Source organism: Vicia villosa, unplaced genomic scaffold (genome assembly GCF_029867415.1).
Source record: "Vicia villosa cultivar HV-30 ecotype Madison, WI unplaced genomic scaffold, Vvil1.0 ctg.001880F_1_1, whole genome shotgun sequence".
Lineage (NCBI taxonomy): Eukaryota > Viridiplantae > Streptophyta > Magnoliopsida > Fabales > Fabaceae > Vicia > Vicia villosa.
In genome coordinates this window covers 151,783-172,730 of record NW_026705760.1, presented here as the reverse complement: position 1 = coordinate 172,730, position 20,948 = coordinate 151,783, and the positions used below count along the sequence as shown (strand labels likewise).

The window sequence follows — 20,948 nt, the reverse complement described above, 5'->3', positions numbered from 1 at the left end:
CCAGGCGAGGGGTCAGGGAGACTTGGTTCTGATACAGATCTTCCACACTCTTTATCAGAGACAACATTCTCAGCAGGTGAAGATGAGGAGATTTCGTTGGAATGGGTTGAGGGAGAGGAAAGGTTAGATGAGGAGGAAGTTGACTCTTGAAAGTAGAGAGATGAGGAAGAAGATGGAGATGATGGAGGGCTTTCACCAGGTGGATGAAACACACGTCTAGAATAGTTTCCAGATAACATTGCTTCGAATGGATTCACCTTGAGAGGATCATAGGTGATTTTTATCTTTTTGGGTTTGGAAGGTGATGTTTCAACAGCTTTTCTCTTGTTGTTTTGATCATTTTCATGATTTCCTGGGCTTGATGAAGAGTTCATGATGGATTTGCAGATAATGAACAGCTAGGGTTTGATATGAATGCAACAAGATAAAGTGAATATAGAAAATATGAGAGGGAAGGAGAAGTGTTTGAAGAGTATTTAAAAGAAAATAAAATGAAACGAATGATGAATAGCATTTAATGTTACGTGACATGAGGAGAGATAAAAAAGACAAATGAGGTGACTTGCACAGTTACCTATGGTCGGCGTCCCTTCAACTGCACGCGCGCTTATCCATGAAATAGTGAACACGTGTTTACCATCTGGATAGCCAGTTACAGCTGTTTTGCTTTTAAAGAGATTCTGAATCAACTTAGATAATGAAACGTTAGTAATAACTGAATCACAAATTTCTAATTGATTTCAATCAGAACTTCTTAAAACAAAATTTATTTCAGAAGATACCCATACATAAGAACTTCTCATCTTCACATTCTGGGCTTGTTTCTGAAGATCCATTTTGTACCGATTAAATTGAATCCATCTGGTCTAGGAACAAGATCCCAAACATCATTCCTTGTAAACTGATTCAGTTCTTCTTGCATAGCAATTATCCAGTCTGGATCTTCTAGAGCATGATCAACAGAAGTTGGCTCGATCAAAGATACAAGACCTAATTGACAATCTGCATTGTTCTTAAGGAATGCTCTTGTTCTGATTGGATCATCCTTCTTTCCAAGAATGACATCTTCTGAATGACCAGAGATGAGTCTGGATGATCTTCTGACAGACGGTTCTTCAGAAATGCTTAGATCCTCCAGAGAAGCTGATACTTGATCTTCAGATTCTTTGCTTCTGAGAAGCTCTGCTTCTGATGCGTTGCTTCTTGGCTCAGCAACTTCTGATATATCAATATCACAATCTGCAAAATTATCAAACTGCTTTGGTTTTTCAGAACCAAGCTTATCATCAAACCTGATATTGATTGATTCTTCTACAATCAATGTTTCAGTATTGTATACTCTGTAGCCTTTTGAGCGTTCAGAATATCCAAGAAGAAAACATTTTTGTGCTTTGGAATCAAACTTACCAAGATGATCTTTAGTGTTCAGAATAAAGCATACACATCCAAAAGGATGGAAATATGAAATGTTGGGCTTTCTATTCTTCCACAATTCATAAGGAGTCTTATTTAGAATAGGTCTGATAGATATTCTATTCTGAATATAGCATGCAGTGTTTATTGCTTCTGCCCAGAAATGCTTAGCCATATTGGTTTCATTGATCATGGTTCTGGCCATTTCTTGCAGAGTCCTATTCTTTCGTTCTACAACTCCATTTTGCTGTGGAGTTCTAGGACAAGAGAAATCATGGGCAATACCATTTTCTTTGAAGAACTCTTCAAAGGATCTATTCTCAAATTCACCACCATGATCACTTCTAACCTTTATGATTTTACACTCTTTTTCAGATTGAATCTGAATGCAGAAATCAAAGAACACTGAATGAGTCTCATCCTTGTGTTTCAAGAATTTTACCCATGTCCAGCGGCTATAATCATCAACGATGACTAATCCATATTTCTTTCCTCTGACAGATGCTGTTTTGACAGGGCCAAACAGATCAATGTGCAAGAGTTCTAATGGCCTTGAGGTAGAAACAACATTCTTGGACTTGAATGCAGGTTTGGAGAACTTGCCCTTTTGACATGCTTCACAAAGAGCATCTGATTTGAATTTCAGATTAGGGAGTCCTCTGACCATATCCAGTTTGTTAATCTGAGAAATCTTTCTCAAACTAGCATGACCTAATCTTCTGTGCCAGACCCACTGCTCTTCAGAAACAGACATAAGACAAGTCACCTTCTGACTCATAAGATCTTGCAGATCTGTCTTATAAATGTTGTTCTTCCTCTTGCCAGTAAATAGGATTGAGCCATCCTTCTGATTTACAGCCTTGCAAGACTTTTGATTAAAGACTATATCATAACCATTGTCACTCAATTGACTGATAGATAAGAGGTTATGTGTTAATCCTTCTACAAGAAGTACATTTGAAATGGAAGGAGAGTTACCAGACTTTATAGTTCCAGAGCCAATTATCTTGCCCTTCCGATCTCCTCCAAACTTGACTTCTCCTCCGGACTTAAGCACCAGGTCTTGGAACATAGACCTTCTTCCTGTCATGTGTCGTGAGCATCCAGAGTCCAGGTACCATGACATGTTGTGCTTTGTCCTTTTTGCAGCCAAGGATATCTGCAATAGGAATGATCTTATCCTTAGGTACCCACATTTTCTTGGGTCCTTTTTTGTTAGATTTTCTCAAGTTCTGATTGAACTTGGGTTTAACATTGTAAGCAATAGGAGAAATAGCATGATAATTCTTAATGTGAGTTTCATGATATTTCCTAGGTTGTGTCACATGCTTCTTAGTGTGTGTAACAGTGTTAAACTTCTGTGCATGTGATGTGTGCCTAATATCATGTGAGTGGCCATACTTGAACTCATCATACAATGGCTTGTATGTGATTTTCATCTTATCAACAGGTTCAAGTTTGTATGGGGTTTCACCCTCATAACCAATGCCTACTCTATTATTTCCAGACACAGCATATATCATAGAAGCAAGTTGACTTCTGCCTATGCTTCTAGATAAGAATTTTCTGAAGCTCAAGTCTCTAAATGCAAGCTTCTCAAGCATAGTATGTTTTGATGAAGACAATATGGACATCAAGCTTTTATAAAGGATGTGCAAAAAGAATTTCAAGTATCAAGCAAAAATACATCATTTCAAAGTCTTGAAGAATTTGTGAAGATTCAAGGATCAAGCTAAAATGTCAAAGGTATAAACAATACTCACTTTGACATATAATTGTTCACAAATATATTTTCATGCATATCATAATCATACTACAAAGTAGGGCTGGACAAAAACCCGTAAACCAGTCCAAACCGCAAAAACCGTAAAAGAATAACCGCACTGAATGGTTTCAAACGGGTCACCGGATGAACGGGCCCAACAGTGCGGCCCCAAGCGGATTGTAACAGGCGGGTTCGGTTTATGGAAAACCACCGTCGGTGTCCGCATCCGCCCGCACCAAAACTAAAATTATACGATTATTCATAATACATGGTCATTTTAGCAGCACTAGGGTATTCAGATATTCATTCTTTATTCTCTCAAATAAAGATCCTTAACCAAAAAAAACCCTAGAACACTTCGTTAGCGCCGCCGGTGAAGGAAACTATGTGTCTGTGTTCTTCTTCTTGATTCTTGGTCGTCCCTTCTTCTTCTTCTACTTGTTTGGAAAGACCTTTTCTTCTTATTTGCAAAGGTAAATGTTTAAGTTAATGATGTTGATTTTAGCTTTTATTATTTAGATTTTGAATTTATTTAGAGTTTTTACCATTTTTGTATTTTATTTTGATGTTCCATTTCATATTTTTGAGTTGTTAATTTTTAGGTTTGTTGATTTAGATTTCTAACAAATTTTACTTTGTTTTTGATTTTCTTTTGCATGTTCTTTGATCTATCTGTGAATGTTTCAGACAGAGCAAAGGTTAGATTTCTTGTTCATGTTCTTTGGTTTATCTTTGTATGCTCCTATTTTCCACCTTTTGATTTATCTCTGTATGTTCTTATTTTTCACCTTTTGCTCTTTGGGTATACTTTTTATTTAGTTAATTAGATTCTTTTGTGATAAATAAATACCATGGATGTATAGCTTAAAGACATGTGAGAGAAAACCATAAGGTTGTAGCTTGACCTGCTATTATTATAGCAATTGAATTTGTGTTGTATTATGCTCACAATACCTATAATCAATTATTATTTGAAATGCTTGCAAATAAAGAAATGGAAGAAAGAGTGAGGACAACAGCTGGATCATTATCTGATCTATTTTCATCAGCAGTATTTACTAACTTGTATAGATCTGGAACTTCTTTTCCAGGAAAAAATCACTGCTGAGATTTCTCCTAGTGGAAGAATTAGATCTAAGAAGCAGCCCTTACCATTTTAATGAGCAGAATTAATTATTTGAGATCAACTATAAATGAAAAAATTTGGTTTAATTTGGTGTTAGGATACTATATGCATGTCTTTCTACAGAGGGTACCCCATGTCCAAACTGCTTGAAAATTATGTTGGATTAAATATAGTACAGGTAATTAAATATACTACTAGCTTTCTAATTAATTCAATTTTGTTTTTATAGTATTTTCTTGGTTTTATTTATTTACTAGAACTTGTAATTATGTACAGATTGAAAATAATTATGAACCTATGAAATATCAAATTGGTGCTCCTGGTAAATCCTACACAAAATGAGTAGCATATATGGCTATAGAAATCAGTACCGGGTTACCATGAATAATTTTAGTAGTCCTTTCATTTCTACAATCTATGACCTGATGAATATGGTAAACAAAGGTTTCAAATACTTAACCTCTCCAATATGAACTTCACATATTTTATATACATTTATACACATAAGTCTGGTTCTGAATTTTGTTTCTCTCTATGTAGGATTGTTTAGGCAGCTGAAGGATTTATATAGAGCAATAATATCTCTGAACCTTGAACCTGCTTAGTCTCTTTATAAAATGTTAAATTTATAAGATTATCATTATTCTTTTGCAGATTTTGTATTCTTTTATGCTTTGATTTGTATATTGGTTCTTGTCATCTCTGTTATTTATTTTTTTTAAAATGCTCAAAATATGTTATTGGGCTCAAAAATAAAATCAACATAATAACCCGATTGAACCGTTTAAATTAACCCGTGATCCGCTCTAACCCAACCCGTTCAAACCGTTGAAAATAATGGGCGGAAATGGGTCTATTTATCTCAACCGCGGTTTGAATTGGGTGAGGGTTTTGGGCCCGAAACCGCCCAACCCGGCCCGTTGTCCAGCCCTACTACAAAGTATCATCTTTCAAAAGTTCTTTTAAAACCTTTTTCAAAGTAAAAATCCAAAATAAAGGTTTTAGGAACCGGGTTGTCCCTATGGGGGAACCGGTTCCCAGCATTTTCAATTTTCAGCAATCTGTGGTTTACTATGAGGAACCGGGTTGTCCCTATGCAGGAACCGGTTCCCAAGTTCAAAATTCAAATTTTCTGCTGTAACGTTCAGCAGGAACCGGGTTGTCCCAGGCAGGAACCGGTTCCTACTGAACCAGTGTGTTTTTTCATTGCATGATCTTATTCAAACGAATTCCTTTTCATACCACTTGATCATTGCATTGGTTCATGGATAAATAACCATTCAAAGAGGTGTTTAACACATTATAAATACTACATATTTCAAAATCATTATTCACCTTCTTCATTAACAATTCATAAGCCATATATTCTTCATCTTTCAATATTTCCAAGTGTTCATCAAATCTTATTTTCAAGTGAAACTTTCTATACACATTTTCATTGAGAAATCCATTCAAAGTTTCATGCATACATTGTGAACACTTATATTCATTTTGAGAATTGTTTATTTGAAGAAGAAGATCAATCCAAGATTGATATTGCTCTACAAACTTCTACTCAAATTATACTTAGAAATTATATCTTATTTTTCAGGATTGTTGAAAATAAGATAGTATTGTTTCCTTACTATCCAGGATTGTTGGAAGTAAGTGGTGTGTTTGAAGAGGATTGTTCTTCATTCACATTAGTGTTGATTGATCTTAAAGGTGTTAAGAACCTTTGATCACCCTATAGGTTAGATAGTAGGCATAGGCTTGTACAATAATTCTAACTATAGTGAAATCTCTTTCGTGTTTGAAAGGGGACTGGAGTACTCTCGGATTGTGAGGGGAACCAGTATATATCGTTGTGTTCTTTATCTTTCCGTATTTACCGCTTTCATCACCATTACCAAGATAAAGATACAAACCATCAAAAGCCTTCAAACACTTAACCAAAAAATAAGTACAAGTTTCATAAAACCGATTAAATTTTTAAAAAACCTAATTCACCCCCCCCCCCCCCCTCTTAGGCGCACTCTTATACTTACATTTGGTATCAGAGCAGGTTATAGGTAACCTGTTCCTAAAGATCCAGAATGGCTTCCGCAAATCAGAATCCAGTTTTTAGAGATGGTGGTAGTAACAACAAACCTCCATTATTTTGTGGTGAATACTTTGATTTTTGGAAAATCCAAATGAAGGCTCATTTAGAAGCAAAAGGAGAAGAAGTTTGGGAGGCTGTCATACAAGGTCCTCATGTTCCTATAACGGTCGTTAATGGTGTTGGATCGGAGAAACCTAAAGCGTCATGGGATGATAATGATAGAAAAAGGGTTCTTGCTGACAAAAAGGCGATCAGTCTTCTTCATGGTGCTCTTAGTATGGATGAATTCTTCCGAATATCAACATGTACAACATCAAAGGAAATTTGGGATACTCTTGTAGAAACTCATGAAGGTACCGCTGAAGTTAAAAGATCAAGGTTGAATACTTTAAGCCAAGAGTACGAACTGTTTAGAATGAAGCCCGGAGAAACTATTCTCGATTTGCAAAAACGATTCGTACATTTGACAAATCACTTGAAGGCACTTGGTAAGACTCTTACTGCCGAAGAACTTAATCTTAAAGTGCTCAGATCTTTGACAAGAGAGTGGCAACCAAAAGTGACGGCGATATCTGAAAAGAAGAATTTATCAAAACTTACTTCCGCAACATTATTTGGAAAACTTCAAGAATATGAGACAGAACTTGGAAGATTGGAAAAGCATGAGAACTTAGAAAAGAAATCCAAAGGCATTGCATTAAAAGTAGATTCAATAGAAAGCAAAATGAAAGATGCATCGGATGAAGATGAAAACTTCTTGCTTCTTGTAAAAAGGTTAGGCAAATTTTTTGGTAATAAAAATAATATTGATAATACTAACTATGTCAAAAGAAAGAAATTCTCAAAGCATAAAGATAAAGAAGCATCCACTTCATCACAAGAAGTTACATGCTATGAATGTGGGAAACAAGGACACATAAAGCCGGAATGTCCAAAGCTTTCGAAGAAAAATGTATTCAAAGGCAAAAGGGAGTTCAAAAATAAAAAGGCCTACATAGCATGGGAAGATAATGAAGTAAGTTCCTCATCGGACTCCGATAGTGACGAAAGTGCAAACCTAGCACTAATGGCATCACACCACTCCGACGATGAAGAAGGCGAGGTTAGTTATGATGATTCTCTTTTTGATAATGGTGCGCAAGGTGCAATAGAAGAATTATTAAAAGAATGTAAAATTCTCTATAAAACTATCTCATCTCAAAAGAAAATAATATCATCGTTAGAAGAGAAGGTTAAGATAATTGAAGTAGAACATAAAGATGACAAAGAAAAAATGATTAGTGTTCAAGAAGATAATGTTGCATGCAAGAATTGTGAATCACTTTCCTTCCAAATTGTCCAATTAAAACGTGTTTTAGAAAGATATGAAAAAGGGCAAATTGGATTGGAAAATGTTCTTAGCACACAAAGATATTCCAATGATAAGAGCGGACTTGGTTTCTCTAAATTTGATAAACCAACATCCAATAAGACTATCTTTGTCAAGGCTAGTAACCAACCAATTCAAGAGAAAGTGATCAAACCTAAAGTAATGCAACATTATCCTAAAAGGAAGAACTTTGTTAAGAAGAAATCTTATCCTCCTAGATATAGAAGTAACTTTGAACCTACTTGTTTTTATTGTGGTATTATTGGTCACACACCCAATGCTTGTTATGTAAGGAACTTTAGTGTTCCTAGTAGACATTATGTATGGGTGAAGAAAGGAACTAACTATGATGGACCCAAAGCCATTTGGGTACCTAACAAAACTTAATTTGTTTTGTAGGTATGCTTGAAGACCACTTCAAACCTATGGTATCTAGATAGTGGTTGTTCAAAGCATATGACGGGTGACCTAAACCAATTTTCAGATCTAAAGTTAAAGGCCAAGGGTTTTGTCACTTATGGAGACAACAATAAGGGAAGAATTCTTGGCAAAGGCAAAGTTGGTGCACCACCTTTCACATCCATTGAAGATGTTCTTTATGTTCAAGGACTAAAGCATAATCTTCTAAGCATTAGCCAACTTTGTGACAAAGGCTTCAAGATCAAATTCACTAAGGAAGAATGCTTGATCATCGATGAAGTCACCAATGAGGTAAAACTCAAAGGTACAAGAATTAATAACATTTTTATGATTTCTTTAAATGATTTATCTTTGAAAGTAAAATGTCTTTTGGTAAACAATAATGAATCATGGTTATGGCATAAAAAAGCAGTCCATATTCATATGGATCATTTAAATAAATTAACCAAACATGATCTTGTTATTGGCCTACCTAAGATAAAGTTTGTCAAAGATAAATTATGTGATGCATGTCAAAAGGGAAAGCAAACCAAATCATCTTTCAAACCAAAGAATGTGGTGACTACAACAAGACCACTTCAATTATTGCATATGGATTTATTTGGTCCATCAAGGACAAGAAGCTTCGGAGGTAATGTATACGCTTTAGTTATTGTTGATGATTATTCTAGATATTCTTGGACTTTGTTTCTTGTGCAGAAAAGTGATGCTTTTAGAGCCTTTAAGAAGTATGCAAAACAAATCCAAAATGAAAAATCATTAAAGATTGTATCCATAAGAAGTGATCATGGTGGAGAGTTTCAAAATACATCGTTTGAAGAATTTTGTGAAGAACATGGTATCTCTCATAATTTTTCAGCACCAAGAACTCCACAACAAAATGGAGTAGTCGAAAGGAAAAATAGGTTTCTAGTGGAACTTGCAAGAACAATGCTTAGTGATGCAAATCTTCCTAAACATTTTTGGGCAGATGCGGTTAGTACGGCATGTTATGTTGGAAATCGAGTAATCATTAGACCTATCTTAAAGAAGACTCCATATGAACTCTTCAAAGGAAGAAAGCCAAACATTGCTCACTTTCACATTTTTGGATGCAAGTGCTTTGTTCTAAACAATGACAAAGACAATCTTGGTAAGTTTGATGAGAAATCCGACGAAGGTATATTTCTTGGTTATTCTCTTTCTAGTAAAGCATATAGAATTTATAATAAAAGAACTTTAACTATTGAAGAATCCATGCATGTATCTTTTGATGAGACTAACACTTCCAAAGAGGAATTAGTTGTTTGTGATGATGATGATGATCCTTTAGATTTACCCCCGGAAGAACTTTCAAATGATATAATTGTGAAGGCACCGGAAGTACAACAAGAAAGTGTTCAACAAGAAAGTGTACAACAAGAATCAAACACCAATGATCTACCAAAAGAATGGAGAACTCATAGAGATCATCCTATTGATAAAGTTATTGGTGATATTAGTCAAGGAGTTGCAACAAGATTAAATCTCAAAGATGCTTGCTTACACATGGCTTTTGTTTCTCAAATTGAACCTTCCAAAGTTGATGAAGCCTTAGGAGACGATCAATGGATAAATGCAATGCAAGAAGAATTAAATCAATTCGAGAGAAATCAAGTTTGGGAACTTGTTCCTAGACCAAGTAACAAACACATCATAGGTACTCGATGGGTGTTTAAGAACAAACTTGATGAGAATGGTATAATTGTTCGAAACAAAGCAAGATTGGTGGCCCAAGGTTACAATCAAGAAGAAGGAATTGACTTTGAAGAAACATTTGCTCCGGTTGCAAGGTTAGAAGCTATTCGTCTTTTACTTGCTTATGCATGTTCATTAAATTTTCAGCTTTATCAAATGGACGTCAAGAGCGCATTCTTGAATGGCTACATCAATGAAGAAGTCTATGTCAAACAACCCCCGGGATTTGAAGATTTCAAGAATACTACACATGTCTTTAAGTTGAGAAAGGCTCTTTATGGCTTAAAGCAAGCACCAAGAGCATGGTATGATAGACTTAGCAATTTTTTGTGTGAAAAGGGTTTCGAAAAGGGTAAGGTTGATAAAACTTTGTTCATTAAGAAAATCAAGAGTAACACTTTATTGGTTCAAGTCTATGTTGATGATATCATTTTTGGATCGACTAACAAAGAAATGTGTGAGGAATTCTCATTGATGATGCAAGGAGAATTCGAGATGTCTATGATGGGAAAGATGAATTACTTTCTTGGACTACAAATTAAGCAACTCAAAAATGGAATCTTTATCAATCAATCCAAATATTGTAAAGAACTATTAAAGAAGTTTGATATGGACAATTGTAAAGCAATGAATACTCCAATGGGCTCCGGTACATATGTTGATCAAGATGAATCCGGTACTCCAATTGATATTACCAAGTATCGAGGTATGATTGGTTCTTTATTGTATTTGACGGCAAGCCGTCCTGACATAATGTTTAGTGTTTGTCTTTGTGCTCGCTTCCAAGCAAATCCAAAGGAATCACATCTTATGGCGGTTAAAAGGATCATGAAGTATCTCAAAGGAACAACCAACGTTGGCTTATGGTATCCTAAAGGTAGCATTTGCAATTTAATTGGTTATTCTGACGCGGATTATGCAGGATGTAAAACTGATCGTAAAAGCACAAGTGGTACTTGTCACATTCTTGGAAATGCATTAGTATCATGGGCTTGTAAAAAGCAAGCATGTGTTGCTCTTAGTACGGCCGAAGCAGAATACATAGCAGCAGGTAGTTGTTGTGCACAAATTCTTTGGCTTAAGCAACAACTTCGTGACTACGGACTTGATCTCGGATGTATTCCTCTTCGATGCGACAATACAAGTGCTATAAATATTACAAAGAATCCGGTCATGCATTCAAGAACCAAACACATAGACATTCGACATCATTTTCTTCGCGATCATGTGCTTAAAGGAGATGTTGAAGTCACTTTTGTAGATACTCATAATCAACTTGCGGATATCTTCACCAAGCCTCTCCCAAAAGAATCGTTTTACAAAATTCGACGAGAGCTTGGAATTTTAGACGAAGGTGATGTTTAAGATTTTTTCTTCATTTTCATACATCAAAGGTACACATTTTTAACATTTTTATAAGTTAAAAGTACTTTATAAATATTCATTTATTATGACTTGGTAATTATGTATGATATGAATGCTTTATATTTCATAAAATTAAAGTTTTTTGGAAATTTTCAGTCTAGGAACCGGTTCCCATGTAGGGACGAACCGGTTCCCCATAGTAATTTCCAGAGGCGTTGTTTTTGTGTTCTTCAGGAACCGGTTCCCATGTAGGGACGAACCGGTTCCCACGTATGTTTTTCCAGATTTTCTTTGTTTGGCTGTAACATAAAAGTTGTTTATTATTTTAAGTTTTAAATGCTTTTTATATATATTAAAAACACACTCACCCACTCACATCCACTCATTTACTCTCATTCAATATATTCACTCATCTTCATCTTCTCCAAACCCTTCCACCTTCATTATTCAACTCCATTAAAAGCTCCATTATCTCACCATAAACTCTCAAAATTAAAACACCCACTACCTCTAAACACTATATAATCCTCCACTCTTTCACACAATTCACTCAAATCCTTCTCCACTCACCAAATCCTAAAACCTCAACTTAAACCCCAACTTTCAACTCCTTTCAACAATGGCACCCAAAGTTTCAAGAAGTGCAAAGGGAAAGAACAAAATGGGAGAGACAAGTGAAGATCCTCAAGAGATCCAACCAACGGTCAAGAGTCGGAGACTCACATTCAACATCCGGAGTCGAAAACTCCTTGCGGCAAAATACGGTAAACTACCCGATTTCCCTAATCATAGCTTCAATTTTCCGGGTAGACTAGCTAATGCAGGGGTAGCCAATTTTGTGCTTGACCATGGTGATTATTATCCGGATTTGGTTAGAGAATTTTACCACAATCTTAGGATAGTAACCGATGAATTTGATGATTTCACATTACTGTCAAAAGTTTCAAATAAGGAAATATGCTTAGATGTTGAGGAATTTGGAAGAGTGTTAGGAATTCCATCTCAAGGCTTAGTGCTCCTTCAAGGTAACATACCGGAGGATTGGCAACCGTATAGTAAGATTGATGTTTTTGTGGATATGTGCCGACCAACTCAACGCGAGTCAGTTCGCCAACAGCTTGCTATCAAGTTTAACATGTTCGGTTCAAGCTTATCGGTGAGTGATAGGATGCTCCATCTTATCATTGCTTATGTTTTATTTCCAAAGAATTCTAACCATTCCAGGGTCAATGAGTTCGAGTTGATGGTTTTGCTTGCTCTAAGGCGGGGCATTGAAGTCAATTGGGCGCTTTTAATTATGCGCCACATGCAGCTTATGGCTTCCCTTAAAGGAGGCTTACCTTATGCAAGGGCCATCTCTCATATTGTTCGGAATGCTGGTGTTCTCCTCCAACGGGAACCAAAGAAAAATATGGATGAACAAGAGTGTGCTATCACCACCGCTACTGCTCTTAAAAATACAGGAATAGTTATGGATCGTGAAGGTAGATTTGTTTACAAAGTTGATTTTGAGCCAGCCGTGCCACAAGATCCTCAACGTCCCGAAGGTGGATACACAATGGATATGATGTTTGCCAAGCTTTGTTCTATTCAAACATCCATTGATAACAACAAGAGGGAGAATAACTATGAGCATAACCTTCTGAGAAGACAAATGCGGGAAATTCAACGGACTCAAAGGCGTATCTTAGCTCATTATGAGGGAGAGGAAGGAAGTGATGAAGAAGAAGAAGAACAAGAGGATGATGATGAAGAACATATGGATGAAAGTGACTAAATTATGTGCTTTAATTTCTATGTAATGTTTTCTTTCTATTATTCGTATTTTACTTATGTTTTCTAGACAATGTTCCATTTTATGTTCGTGATGTTTAGGACTATTTATGTTTGTGTGTTGTAATCGTAAAAAACTACGTTTCGTATCGTTTAAATTTATGTTTGTGTTGAATTTATGTTTGTGTTATTTTTCATATACTTTTTATCTTTTTCCCCATCCTTTTTGATAATAACAAAGGGGGAGAAGAATATGCATGTGTTTGTTGTTTTGTTTCAAAGAAAAATGCAGGCAATTGTTAAAATTATCAAATGAAACTCATCACCATAAATCAAGGAATCATGGATTTAGGGGGAGTCTCTAACATAGGGGGAGCCTTGCATTGTTCTACATAATTTCAAAAGCACAAAACAACTCTTTTTCAAAACATTTTCAAGACTTGGTTGTCATCATCAAAAAGGGGGAGAATGTAAATGCAAGCTTCTCAAGCATAGTATGTTTTGATGAAGACAATATGGACATCAAGCTTTTATAAAGGATGTGCAAAAAGAATTTCAAGTATCAAGCAAAAATACATCATTTCAAAGTCTTGAAGAATTTGTGAAGATTCAAGGATCAAGCTAAAATGTCAAAGGTATAAACAATACTCACTTTGACATATAATTGTTCACAAATATATTTTCATGCATATCATAATCATACTACAAAGTATCATCTTTCAAAAGTTCTTTTAAAACCTTTTTCAAAGTAAAAATCCAAAATAAAGGTTTTAGGAACCGGGTTGTCCCTATGGGGGAACCGGTTCCCAGCATTTTCAATTTTCAGCAATCTGTGGTTTACTATGAGGAACCGGGTTGTCCCTATGCAGGAACCGGTTCCCAAGTTCAAAATTCAAATTTTCTGCTGTAACGTTCAGCAGGAACCGGGTTGTCCCAGGCAGGAACCGGTTCCTACTGAACCAGTGTGTTTTTTCATTGCATGATCTTATTCAAACGAATTCCTTTTCATACCACTTGATCATTGCATTGGTTCATGGATAAATAACCATTCAAAGAGGTGTTTAACACATTATAAATACTACATATTTCAAAATCATTATTCACCTTCTTCATTAACAATTCATAAGCCATATATTCTTCATCTTTCAATATTTCCAAGTGTTCATCAAATCTTATTTTCAAGTGAAACTTTCTATACACATTTTCATTGAGAAATCCATTCAAAGTTTCATGCATACATTGTGAACACTTATATTCATTTTGAGAATTGTTTATTTGAAGAAGAAGATCAATCCAAGATTGATATTGCTCTACAAACTTCTACTCAAATTATACTTAGAAATTATATCTTATTTTTCAGGATTGTTGAAAATAAGATAGTATTGTTTCCTTACTATCCAGGATTGTTGGAAGTAAGTGGTGTGTTTGAAGAGGATTGTTCTTCATTCACATTAGTGTTGATTGATCTTAAAGGTGTTAAGAACCTTTGATCACCCTATAGGTTAGATAGTAGGCATAGGCTTGTACAATAATTCTAACTATAGTGAAATCTCTTTCGTGTTTGAAAGGGGACTGGAGTACTCTCGGATTGTGAGGGGAACCAGTATATATCGTTGTGTTCTTTATCTTTCCGTATTTACCGCTTTCATCACCATTACCAAGATAAAGATACAAACCATCAAAAGCCTTCAAACACTTAACCAAAAAAATAAGTACAAGTTTCATAAAACCGATTAAATTTTTAAAAAACCTAATTCACCCCCCCCCCTCTTAGGCGCACTCTTATACTTACAAAGTCATATTCTTTCAGAATATGATTCATGCTAGGAATGGCCTTTTCTGTTTCAGAAGGAGATCCACTGTTTTTGGATAAATTTAAAACTTTTTCCTTCAGTTCAGAATTTTCCAATTCCAGCTTCTTAGTTTCAAATTCAAATTGCTTCTTCAGCTTTTTGTATTTGATACTAAGATGGGCTTTGAGTTCCAGAAGTTCTGTTAGACTGGAAACTAACTCTTTTCTAGATAGTTCAGAAAATACCTCTTCAGAATCTGATTCTGATGTAGATTCTGATCCGTCATCTTCTGTCGCCATCAGCGCACAGTTGGCCTGCTCATCTTCAGAGTCTGAGTCATCTTCTGATTCATCCCAGGTTGCCATAAGACCTTTCTTCTTATGAAACTTCTTTTTGGGATTTTCTTTCTGAAGTTTCGGACACTCATTCTTGTAATGTCCAGGCTCATTGCACTCATAGCAGACAGCCTTCTTCTTGTCAGATCTTCTGTCATCAGAAGATTCTCCACGTTCAAATTTCTTTGAACTTCTGACGCCTCTGAACTTCCTATGCTTGTTCTTCCAGAGTTGATTTAGCCTTCTGGAGATCAAGGACAGTTCATCTTCTTCTTCAGATTCTGATTCTTCAGGATCTTCTTCTCTAGCCTGAAAAGCGTTAGTGCATTTCTTGATATTAGATTTTAATGCAATAGACTTACCTTTCTTTTGAGGCTCATTTGCGTCCAGCTCAATTTCATGGCTTCTCAAGGCGCTGATAAGCTCTTCCAAAGAAACTTCATTCAGATTCTTTGCAATCTTGAATGCAGTTACCATTGGGCCCCATCTTCTGGGCAAACTTCTGATGATCTTCTTTACATGATCAGCCTTGGTGTAGCCTTTGTCAAGAACTCTCAATCCAGCAGTCAAAGTTTGAAATCTTGAAAACATCTTTTCAATGTCTTCATCATCCTCCATCTTGAAGGCTTCATACTTCTGGATTAATGCAAGAGCTTTGGTCTCCTTGACTTGAGCGTTTCCTTCATGAGTCATTTTCAAGGACTCATATATGTCATAGGCCGTTTCCCTGTTAGATATCTTCTCATACTCAGCATGAGAGATAGCATTCAGCAAAACAGTTCTGCATTTATGATGATTCCTGAAAAGCTTTTTCTGATCATCATTCATTTCTTGCCTTGTCAGCTTTACGCCTCTGGCATTTACTGGATGTTTGTAACCATCCATCAGAAGATCCCATAGATCACCATCTAGACCAAGAAAGTAACTTTCCAGTTTATCTTTCCAGTATTCAAAGTTTTCACCATCAAATACTGGTGGTCTAGTATAACCATTGTTTCCATTGTGTTGCTCAGCAGAGCCAGATGTAGATGGAGTTGGATTTGCTTGAGATTCACCAGCCATCTTTTAATGAAGCGTTTTTCTCTTCCTGAATCTTTTCTAAACACGGTTAAGTGCTTGCACCTTAGAACCGGCGCTCTGATACCAATTGAAGGATAGAAAAACACTTAGAAAGGGGGGGTTTGAATAAGTGTAGCTTTAAAACTTGACAGATAAAAATAAATTGCACAGTTATTTTTATCCTGGTTCGTTGTTAACTAAACTACTCCAGTCCACCCCCGCAGAGATGATTTACCTCAACTGAGGATTTAATCCACTAATCGCACGGATTACAATGGTTTTCCACTTAGTCCGCAACTAAGTCTTCTAGAGTATCCTGATCACAACCTGATCACTCCAGGAACAACTGCTTAGACACAAGCTAAGACTTTCTTAGAGTATCCTGACCACCACGTGATCACTCTAATTACAACTGCTTAGACACAAGCTAAGACTTCCTAGAGTATTCTGATCAACACGATCACTCTAGTTACTTACAACTTAATGTAATCTTTCTAAGAGTATTACAATGCTTCTTAAAAGCTATAATCACAAACTGTGATATTTCTCTTAACGTTTAAGCTTAATCTCACTAATATATTACAAAAGCAATGTAGTGAGCTTTGATGAAGATGAAGATTCTGAGTTTTGATTTGAACAGAGTTTCAGCAAGTCTTTCAGAATAATTTTGTTCAGAGTTGGTTAACCTTGCTTCTCATCAGAACTTCATATATATAGGCGTTTGAGAAGATGACCGTTGAATGTATTAAATGCTTTGCGTGTTCCGTACAGCTTTGCATTTAATGTTATACGCTTTTGTCAACTACCTCGAGCCTTGTTCACGCTGTGTCTACTGACGTTGCCTTTAATAGCTTCTAACGTTCCTTTTGTCAGTCAGCGTAGCCTGCCACTTGTACTTTCTTCTGATCTGATGTTTGTGAATACAACGTTTGAATATCATCAGAGTCAAACAACTTGGTGCATAGCATCTTCTGATCTTCTGACCTTGAAGTGCTTCTGAGCGTGATACCATCAGAACTTCAGTGCTTCTAATCTCTTGTTCTTCTGATGCTTCCATAGATCCATGTTCTGATTCTGCTTCGACCATCTTCTGATGTCTTGCCAGACCATGTTCTGATGTTGCATGCTGAACCATTTGAGACAAAGCTTCTGAGCGCTGATTTATGCATACTCTTTATATATTTCCTGAAAAGGAAATTGCATTGGATTAGAGTACCATATTATCTTAAGCAAAATTCATATTATTGTTATCATCAAAACTAAGATAATTGATCAGAACAAATCTTGTTCTAACAATATGTTCGCTTGGACGATGTTGATTGGAACAAAGACAATAAGTTTCCAAAAACTCTTGTAGAACTTCTATATAAGGGATGACAATTATCAAATAAAGGTATACAATTTTTTTTTTACTTTATATCTCTCATATATGACAATCATGGACTTAAGTTAGAGTATTTGAAAGTACCACCTTTCCTCCACAACAATACAACAAATATTTAACATGTACATCTTTAAGAAAAGCTTTCTTACAGAAAGGAATATTGGTGTCGTCTGTGGAAATGAAATATAATCTTTCAAATCACTTTCTCAAACATCATAACATGACAAACTGTGGAAGAATAACAACATGAAATTTTAGTCTCCCGTGATCGAGGGCTAGCAAAGTCATGAGCATAAGCCCCCGTCGGGAGAAGGTCCTCATTGCTTCATCCTCAGGCCCTGAAAATCATATATAACATTCTTTAAAGATTGAGACGTTTGTCTCCCTTCTCTTAGAAGGTGAACTTAAGGCGTCGATGGAAAACAAATAATCTGCAACCTTAGAGTTCCAGAGATAACAACTTCGAGAAGCCAAAATTATAGATCACATCCATTTTCAACCTCTTAGACCCTAGTAAGATGTAGTCATAAACCACATTGGTGACTTTTCCCGACATTAGAGACTACGGGCTCATTGTAGGCCTGGAATATGGTCATCATCTGTAAGGTGTTCTCCTCAAGGCTTAGGGGAAGGAGGCGGTCAATCAAGGGTCTATGTTCGTCTTTGTTGGTGAAAAGGAAGAAATATCTTTCTGAAAATCCTTCAGCAAAAGAATCTAAGAGTGCCGAATCAAATGGAAACTCCAAAAGCAACTTTGAATGAGAACTTACGATTAAACAACTATTCTTGATGAATACATGGAATTGGTCGACATTCTTTTGAATTTTTGGGTAGCAAGCCCCCTGAGAAATGTAAGTTGTTAGTTTTCACTCTGAAGGTATGGTACATGGGTTGGTTTAAAGGGATGAGGAATGATTCGATTAAATCATATGGAGAACTTCATAATATGAAACCATGTTTTGTAGGGTATTCAAAGAAGTGATCAAAGGAAAAAGACGACAATTGTGGTTTGCCATTGATGATGTGCTTTTGACGATGGCAACTTGGATTGGGTTTATAGATGGAAATTTGATGCAACCTTTGATGATAACCTATGAATATTCAAAAATTTAAAGATGCATAAGATAGTGTTGTTCAAAGCTTTTCCTCCGAATCAAGTAGATGAAATGGGGTTTAATGATCACTGCAAACATCCTCTATTGAAGGCATTTAACTTGAAGATATATTAAACCTCATCTCCAAGAAGACTCAAGCAAGTGCTTATATGATTACTTTATTCAACAATTTTTGAAGCTTCTAAGTGTAAAAGAGAGGAAGTGTGAAAGATCGCTTAATCGTGTCTGAGTGAATCGTGTTTTGTAAAAATACAAGGGCATTCTCGTAAATTAATATGGATAAATCACATACACAATAAAACATGTTTTAAAGCCTCTATTTCTCAAATTAAATAACCTAAAAGCATTTTGGAGCGCAACCAGTTGAATCAGGAATTATCAGAATATTTTGGACAAAGTTTTGAGTTGTCCAATCGATTGGAACATATACCTAATAGATTTGGTTAATGCAAACATTGTCCATAAATGATTGTGACAGTTTCTTAATGAACGAAAACGTCTTTATATCCATTTTCCCCATTTTGAGCCTCTACAAATGATGGTTTCAGGCTCCCAATCAATTGGCCTTAGGTCCTAATCGATTGGTTCATTTATGTGTGTGTTTGGTTATGCGGTGAAACAAATTAATTTTGAAAGAATTGATTTTGTAGAATTGATTTTAGTTAAAATTGAGTTTAATATAAAGTGATTTATGTTTGGATATATTCACAATAAAAGTGATTTGTATGAAAAATGTTGTTTGAATATTTTTATCAAAATGACTTTTGGATGTGTAAAGATGACGAAAAGGGTAAAAAAAGATGGTGAGAATTAAGGATATTGTTCAATTTAATGGCAAAAAAGAAAAATTGATGGAAAGGGAGAATTGATTCCTAGAATTGATTTCAAGAAGCTAGGAATTGTAGCTTCATAAAAAATCAATTTTGAACAAGAAAAAGCACGGTGGCGGCTGTTAGAAATGTATAGGATAAGTATTTTTAGTATCGTCTCCTCAGGGATTGATGCGATATTATCGCCGTTCTACAGCTTAGTGTATTTTGAGTTAAGGCTCTGGATGTTTTTAGTATCATGAAAGATAAATAGCATTAAAAGAAATTAAAGACAATAAATTCGAGTTTAAAACGATTTGGTAAAACTGTGTCAAGATTAGTGTTCATTAGTTTGCTTCATATGTACTCTAAAGATTATATATATGAACCTATTCATGATTAATACAATCACGTATCCTCTCGATACTGTTTATCTCTAAAGCAATATCGTGATTATTATCATATTCACCGTCAGATGATCTCTCATGCCGACAATCAACATGATAATCTTAAAAGCTTGATACTTGTGAATATCAACTCACAAATCTATCTCTAGAGTTTGTTTATTGATAGATGAATATCTTTTAGGTCTAGCTTTGAAACATATCTCTCAATAGTAATCCAAAACAACAAATGAAACATAAATAACAAGATATTCACCATGTATTAATCATTAACCAAGTTCATACATAATAGATCAAAGAAAGTACATATTTACACACTAACTACCTCTAATCTTGACACAAGATGGAACTTAGCCCTCCATATCCATGGAAGCTCCAACAACAAGCAACAAACCAAGATTTAGTGACATCAAACTCAAGAAGATCAAAGAAAGTTGTTTGGAAATCTTGATTTTCTCTTAAAAATGGTTGTTCTCTTCTTCTCTTGCCCTAACTTTTCTTTCCCAATGTGTGTTATGATAAGAACCAAGCTAACCAAGCTTAATCATAAATTTTATGTGGCTAAGAACAAAAGTTGAAAAAGTAGGTCCGCTGAGCGGAGGGGGTCCGCTGAGCGGAGCAGTAAAAATATCTGTTTTGTCTTCAAGGTCCGCTGAGCGGAGGTAAATTTTCTGCTCTTCACTGCCCACGTCCGCTTCAGCTCCGCTGAGCGGACTTGCTGATGAAAAAAATTGCTGCATCCCTGCCTGGGTCCGCTTGGACTCCGCTGAGCGGACCTCCTTGCACAAATCTTCTTCTTTTTCCATTCCACCCTCATTGCAAGCTTGCTTTGATCATTCTTCTCATTCCATCTTGCCCAAAAGTTGTTAAAACCTAAAGAAAACATAACAAGAGTTAATAAACTAACTTAATTTAGAAAATAAACATAAAGTTATTTATTTACATACTATTATATCAAAAAGTAATCAAATTTGGCACAAGAGTTTCAGAAATACCACAAAACATATATACAAACTATG

General features: G+C 35.6%; 1 protein-coding gene across 5 annotated transcripts; it reads left to right on the top strand.

Annotated features, from left to right (window-relative positions):
- Positions 1–3,244: 3,244 nt before the first annotated feature.
- LOC131636971 (uncharacterized) lies at positions 3,245–8,304 on the top strand. 5 transcript variants are annotated; one of them, XM_058907547.1, is made up of 4 exons: positions 3,245–3,651; positions 3,866–3,876; positions 4,402–4,482; positions 4,581–8,304. In XM_058907547.1, exon 4 carries the CDS (start codon positions 6,380–6,382, stop codon positions 8,141–8,143), a length of 1,764 nt encoding a protein of 587 aa, XP_058763530.1. In that variant the 5' UTR covers positions 3,245–3,651; positions 3,866–3,876; positions 4,402–4,482; positions 4,581–6,379; the 3' UTR covers positions 8,144–8,304. The 5 variants fall into 5 exon arrangements, with proteins under 5 accessions (XP_058763530.1, XP_058763528.1, XP_058763527.1 ...); XM_058907545.1 differs by having other exon boundaries at positions 3,866–4,482; positions 4,581–4,738; positions 4,845–8,304; XM_058907544.1 differs by having other exon boundaries at positions 3,866–4,482; positions 4,581–4,748; positions 4,845–8,304.
- The last annotated feature ends 12,644 nt before the right edge of the window (positions 8,305–20,948 follow it).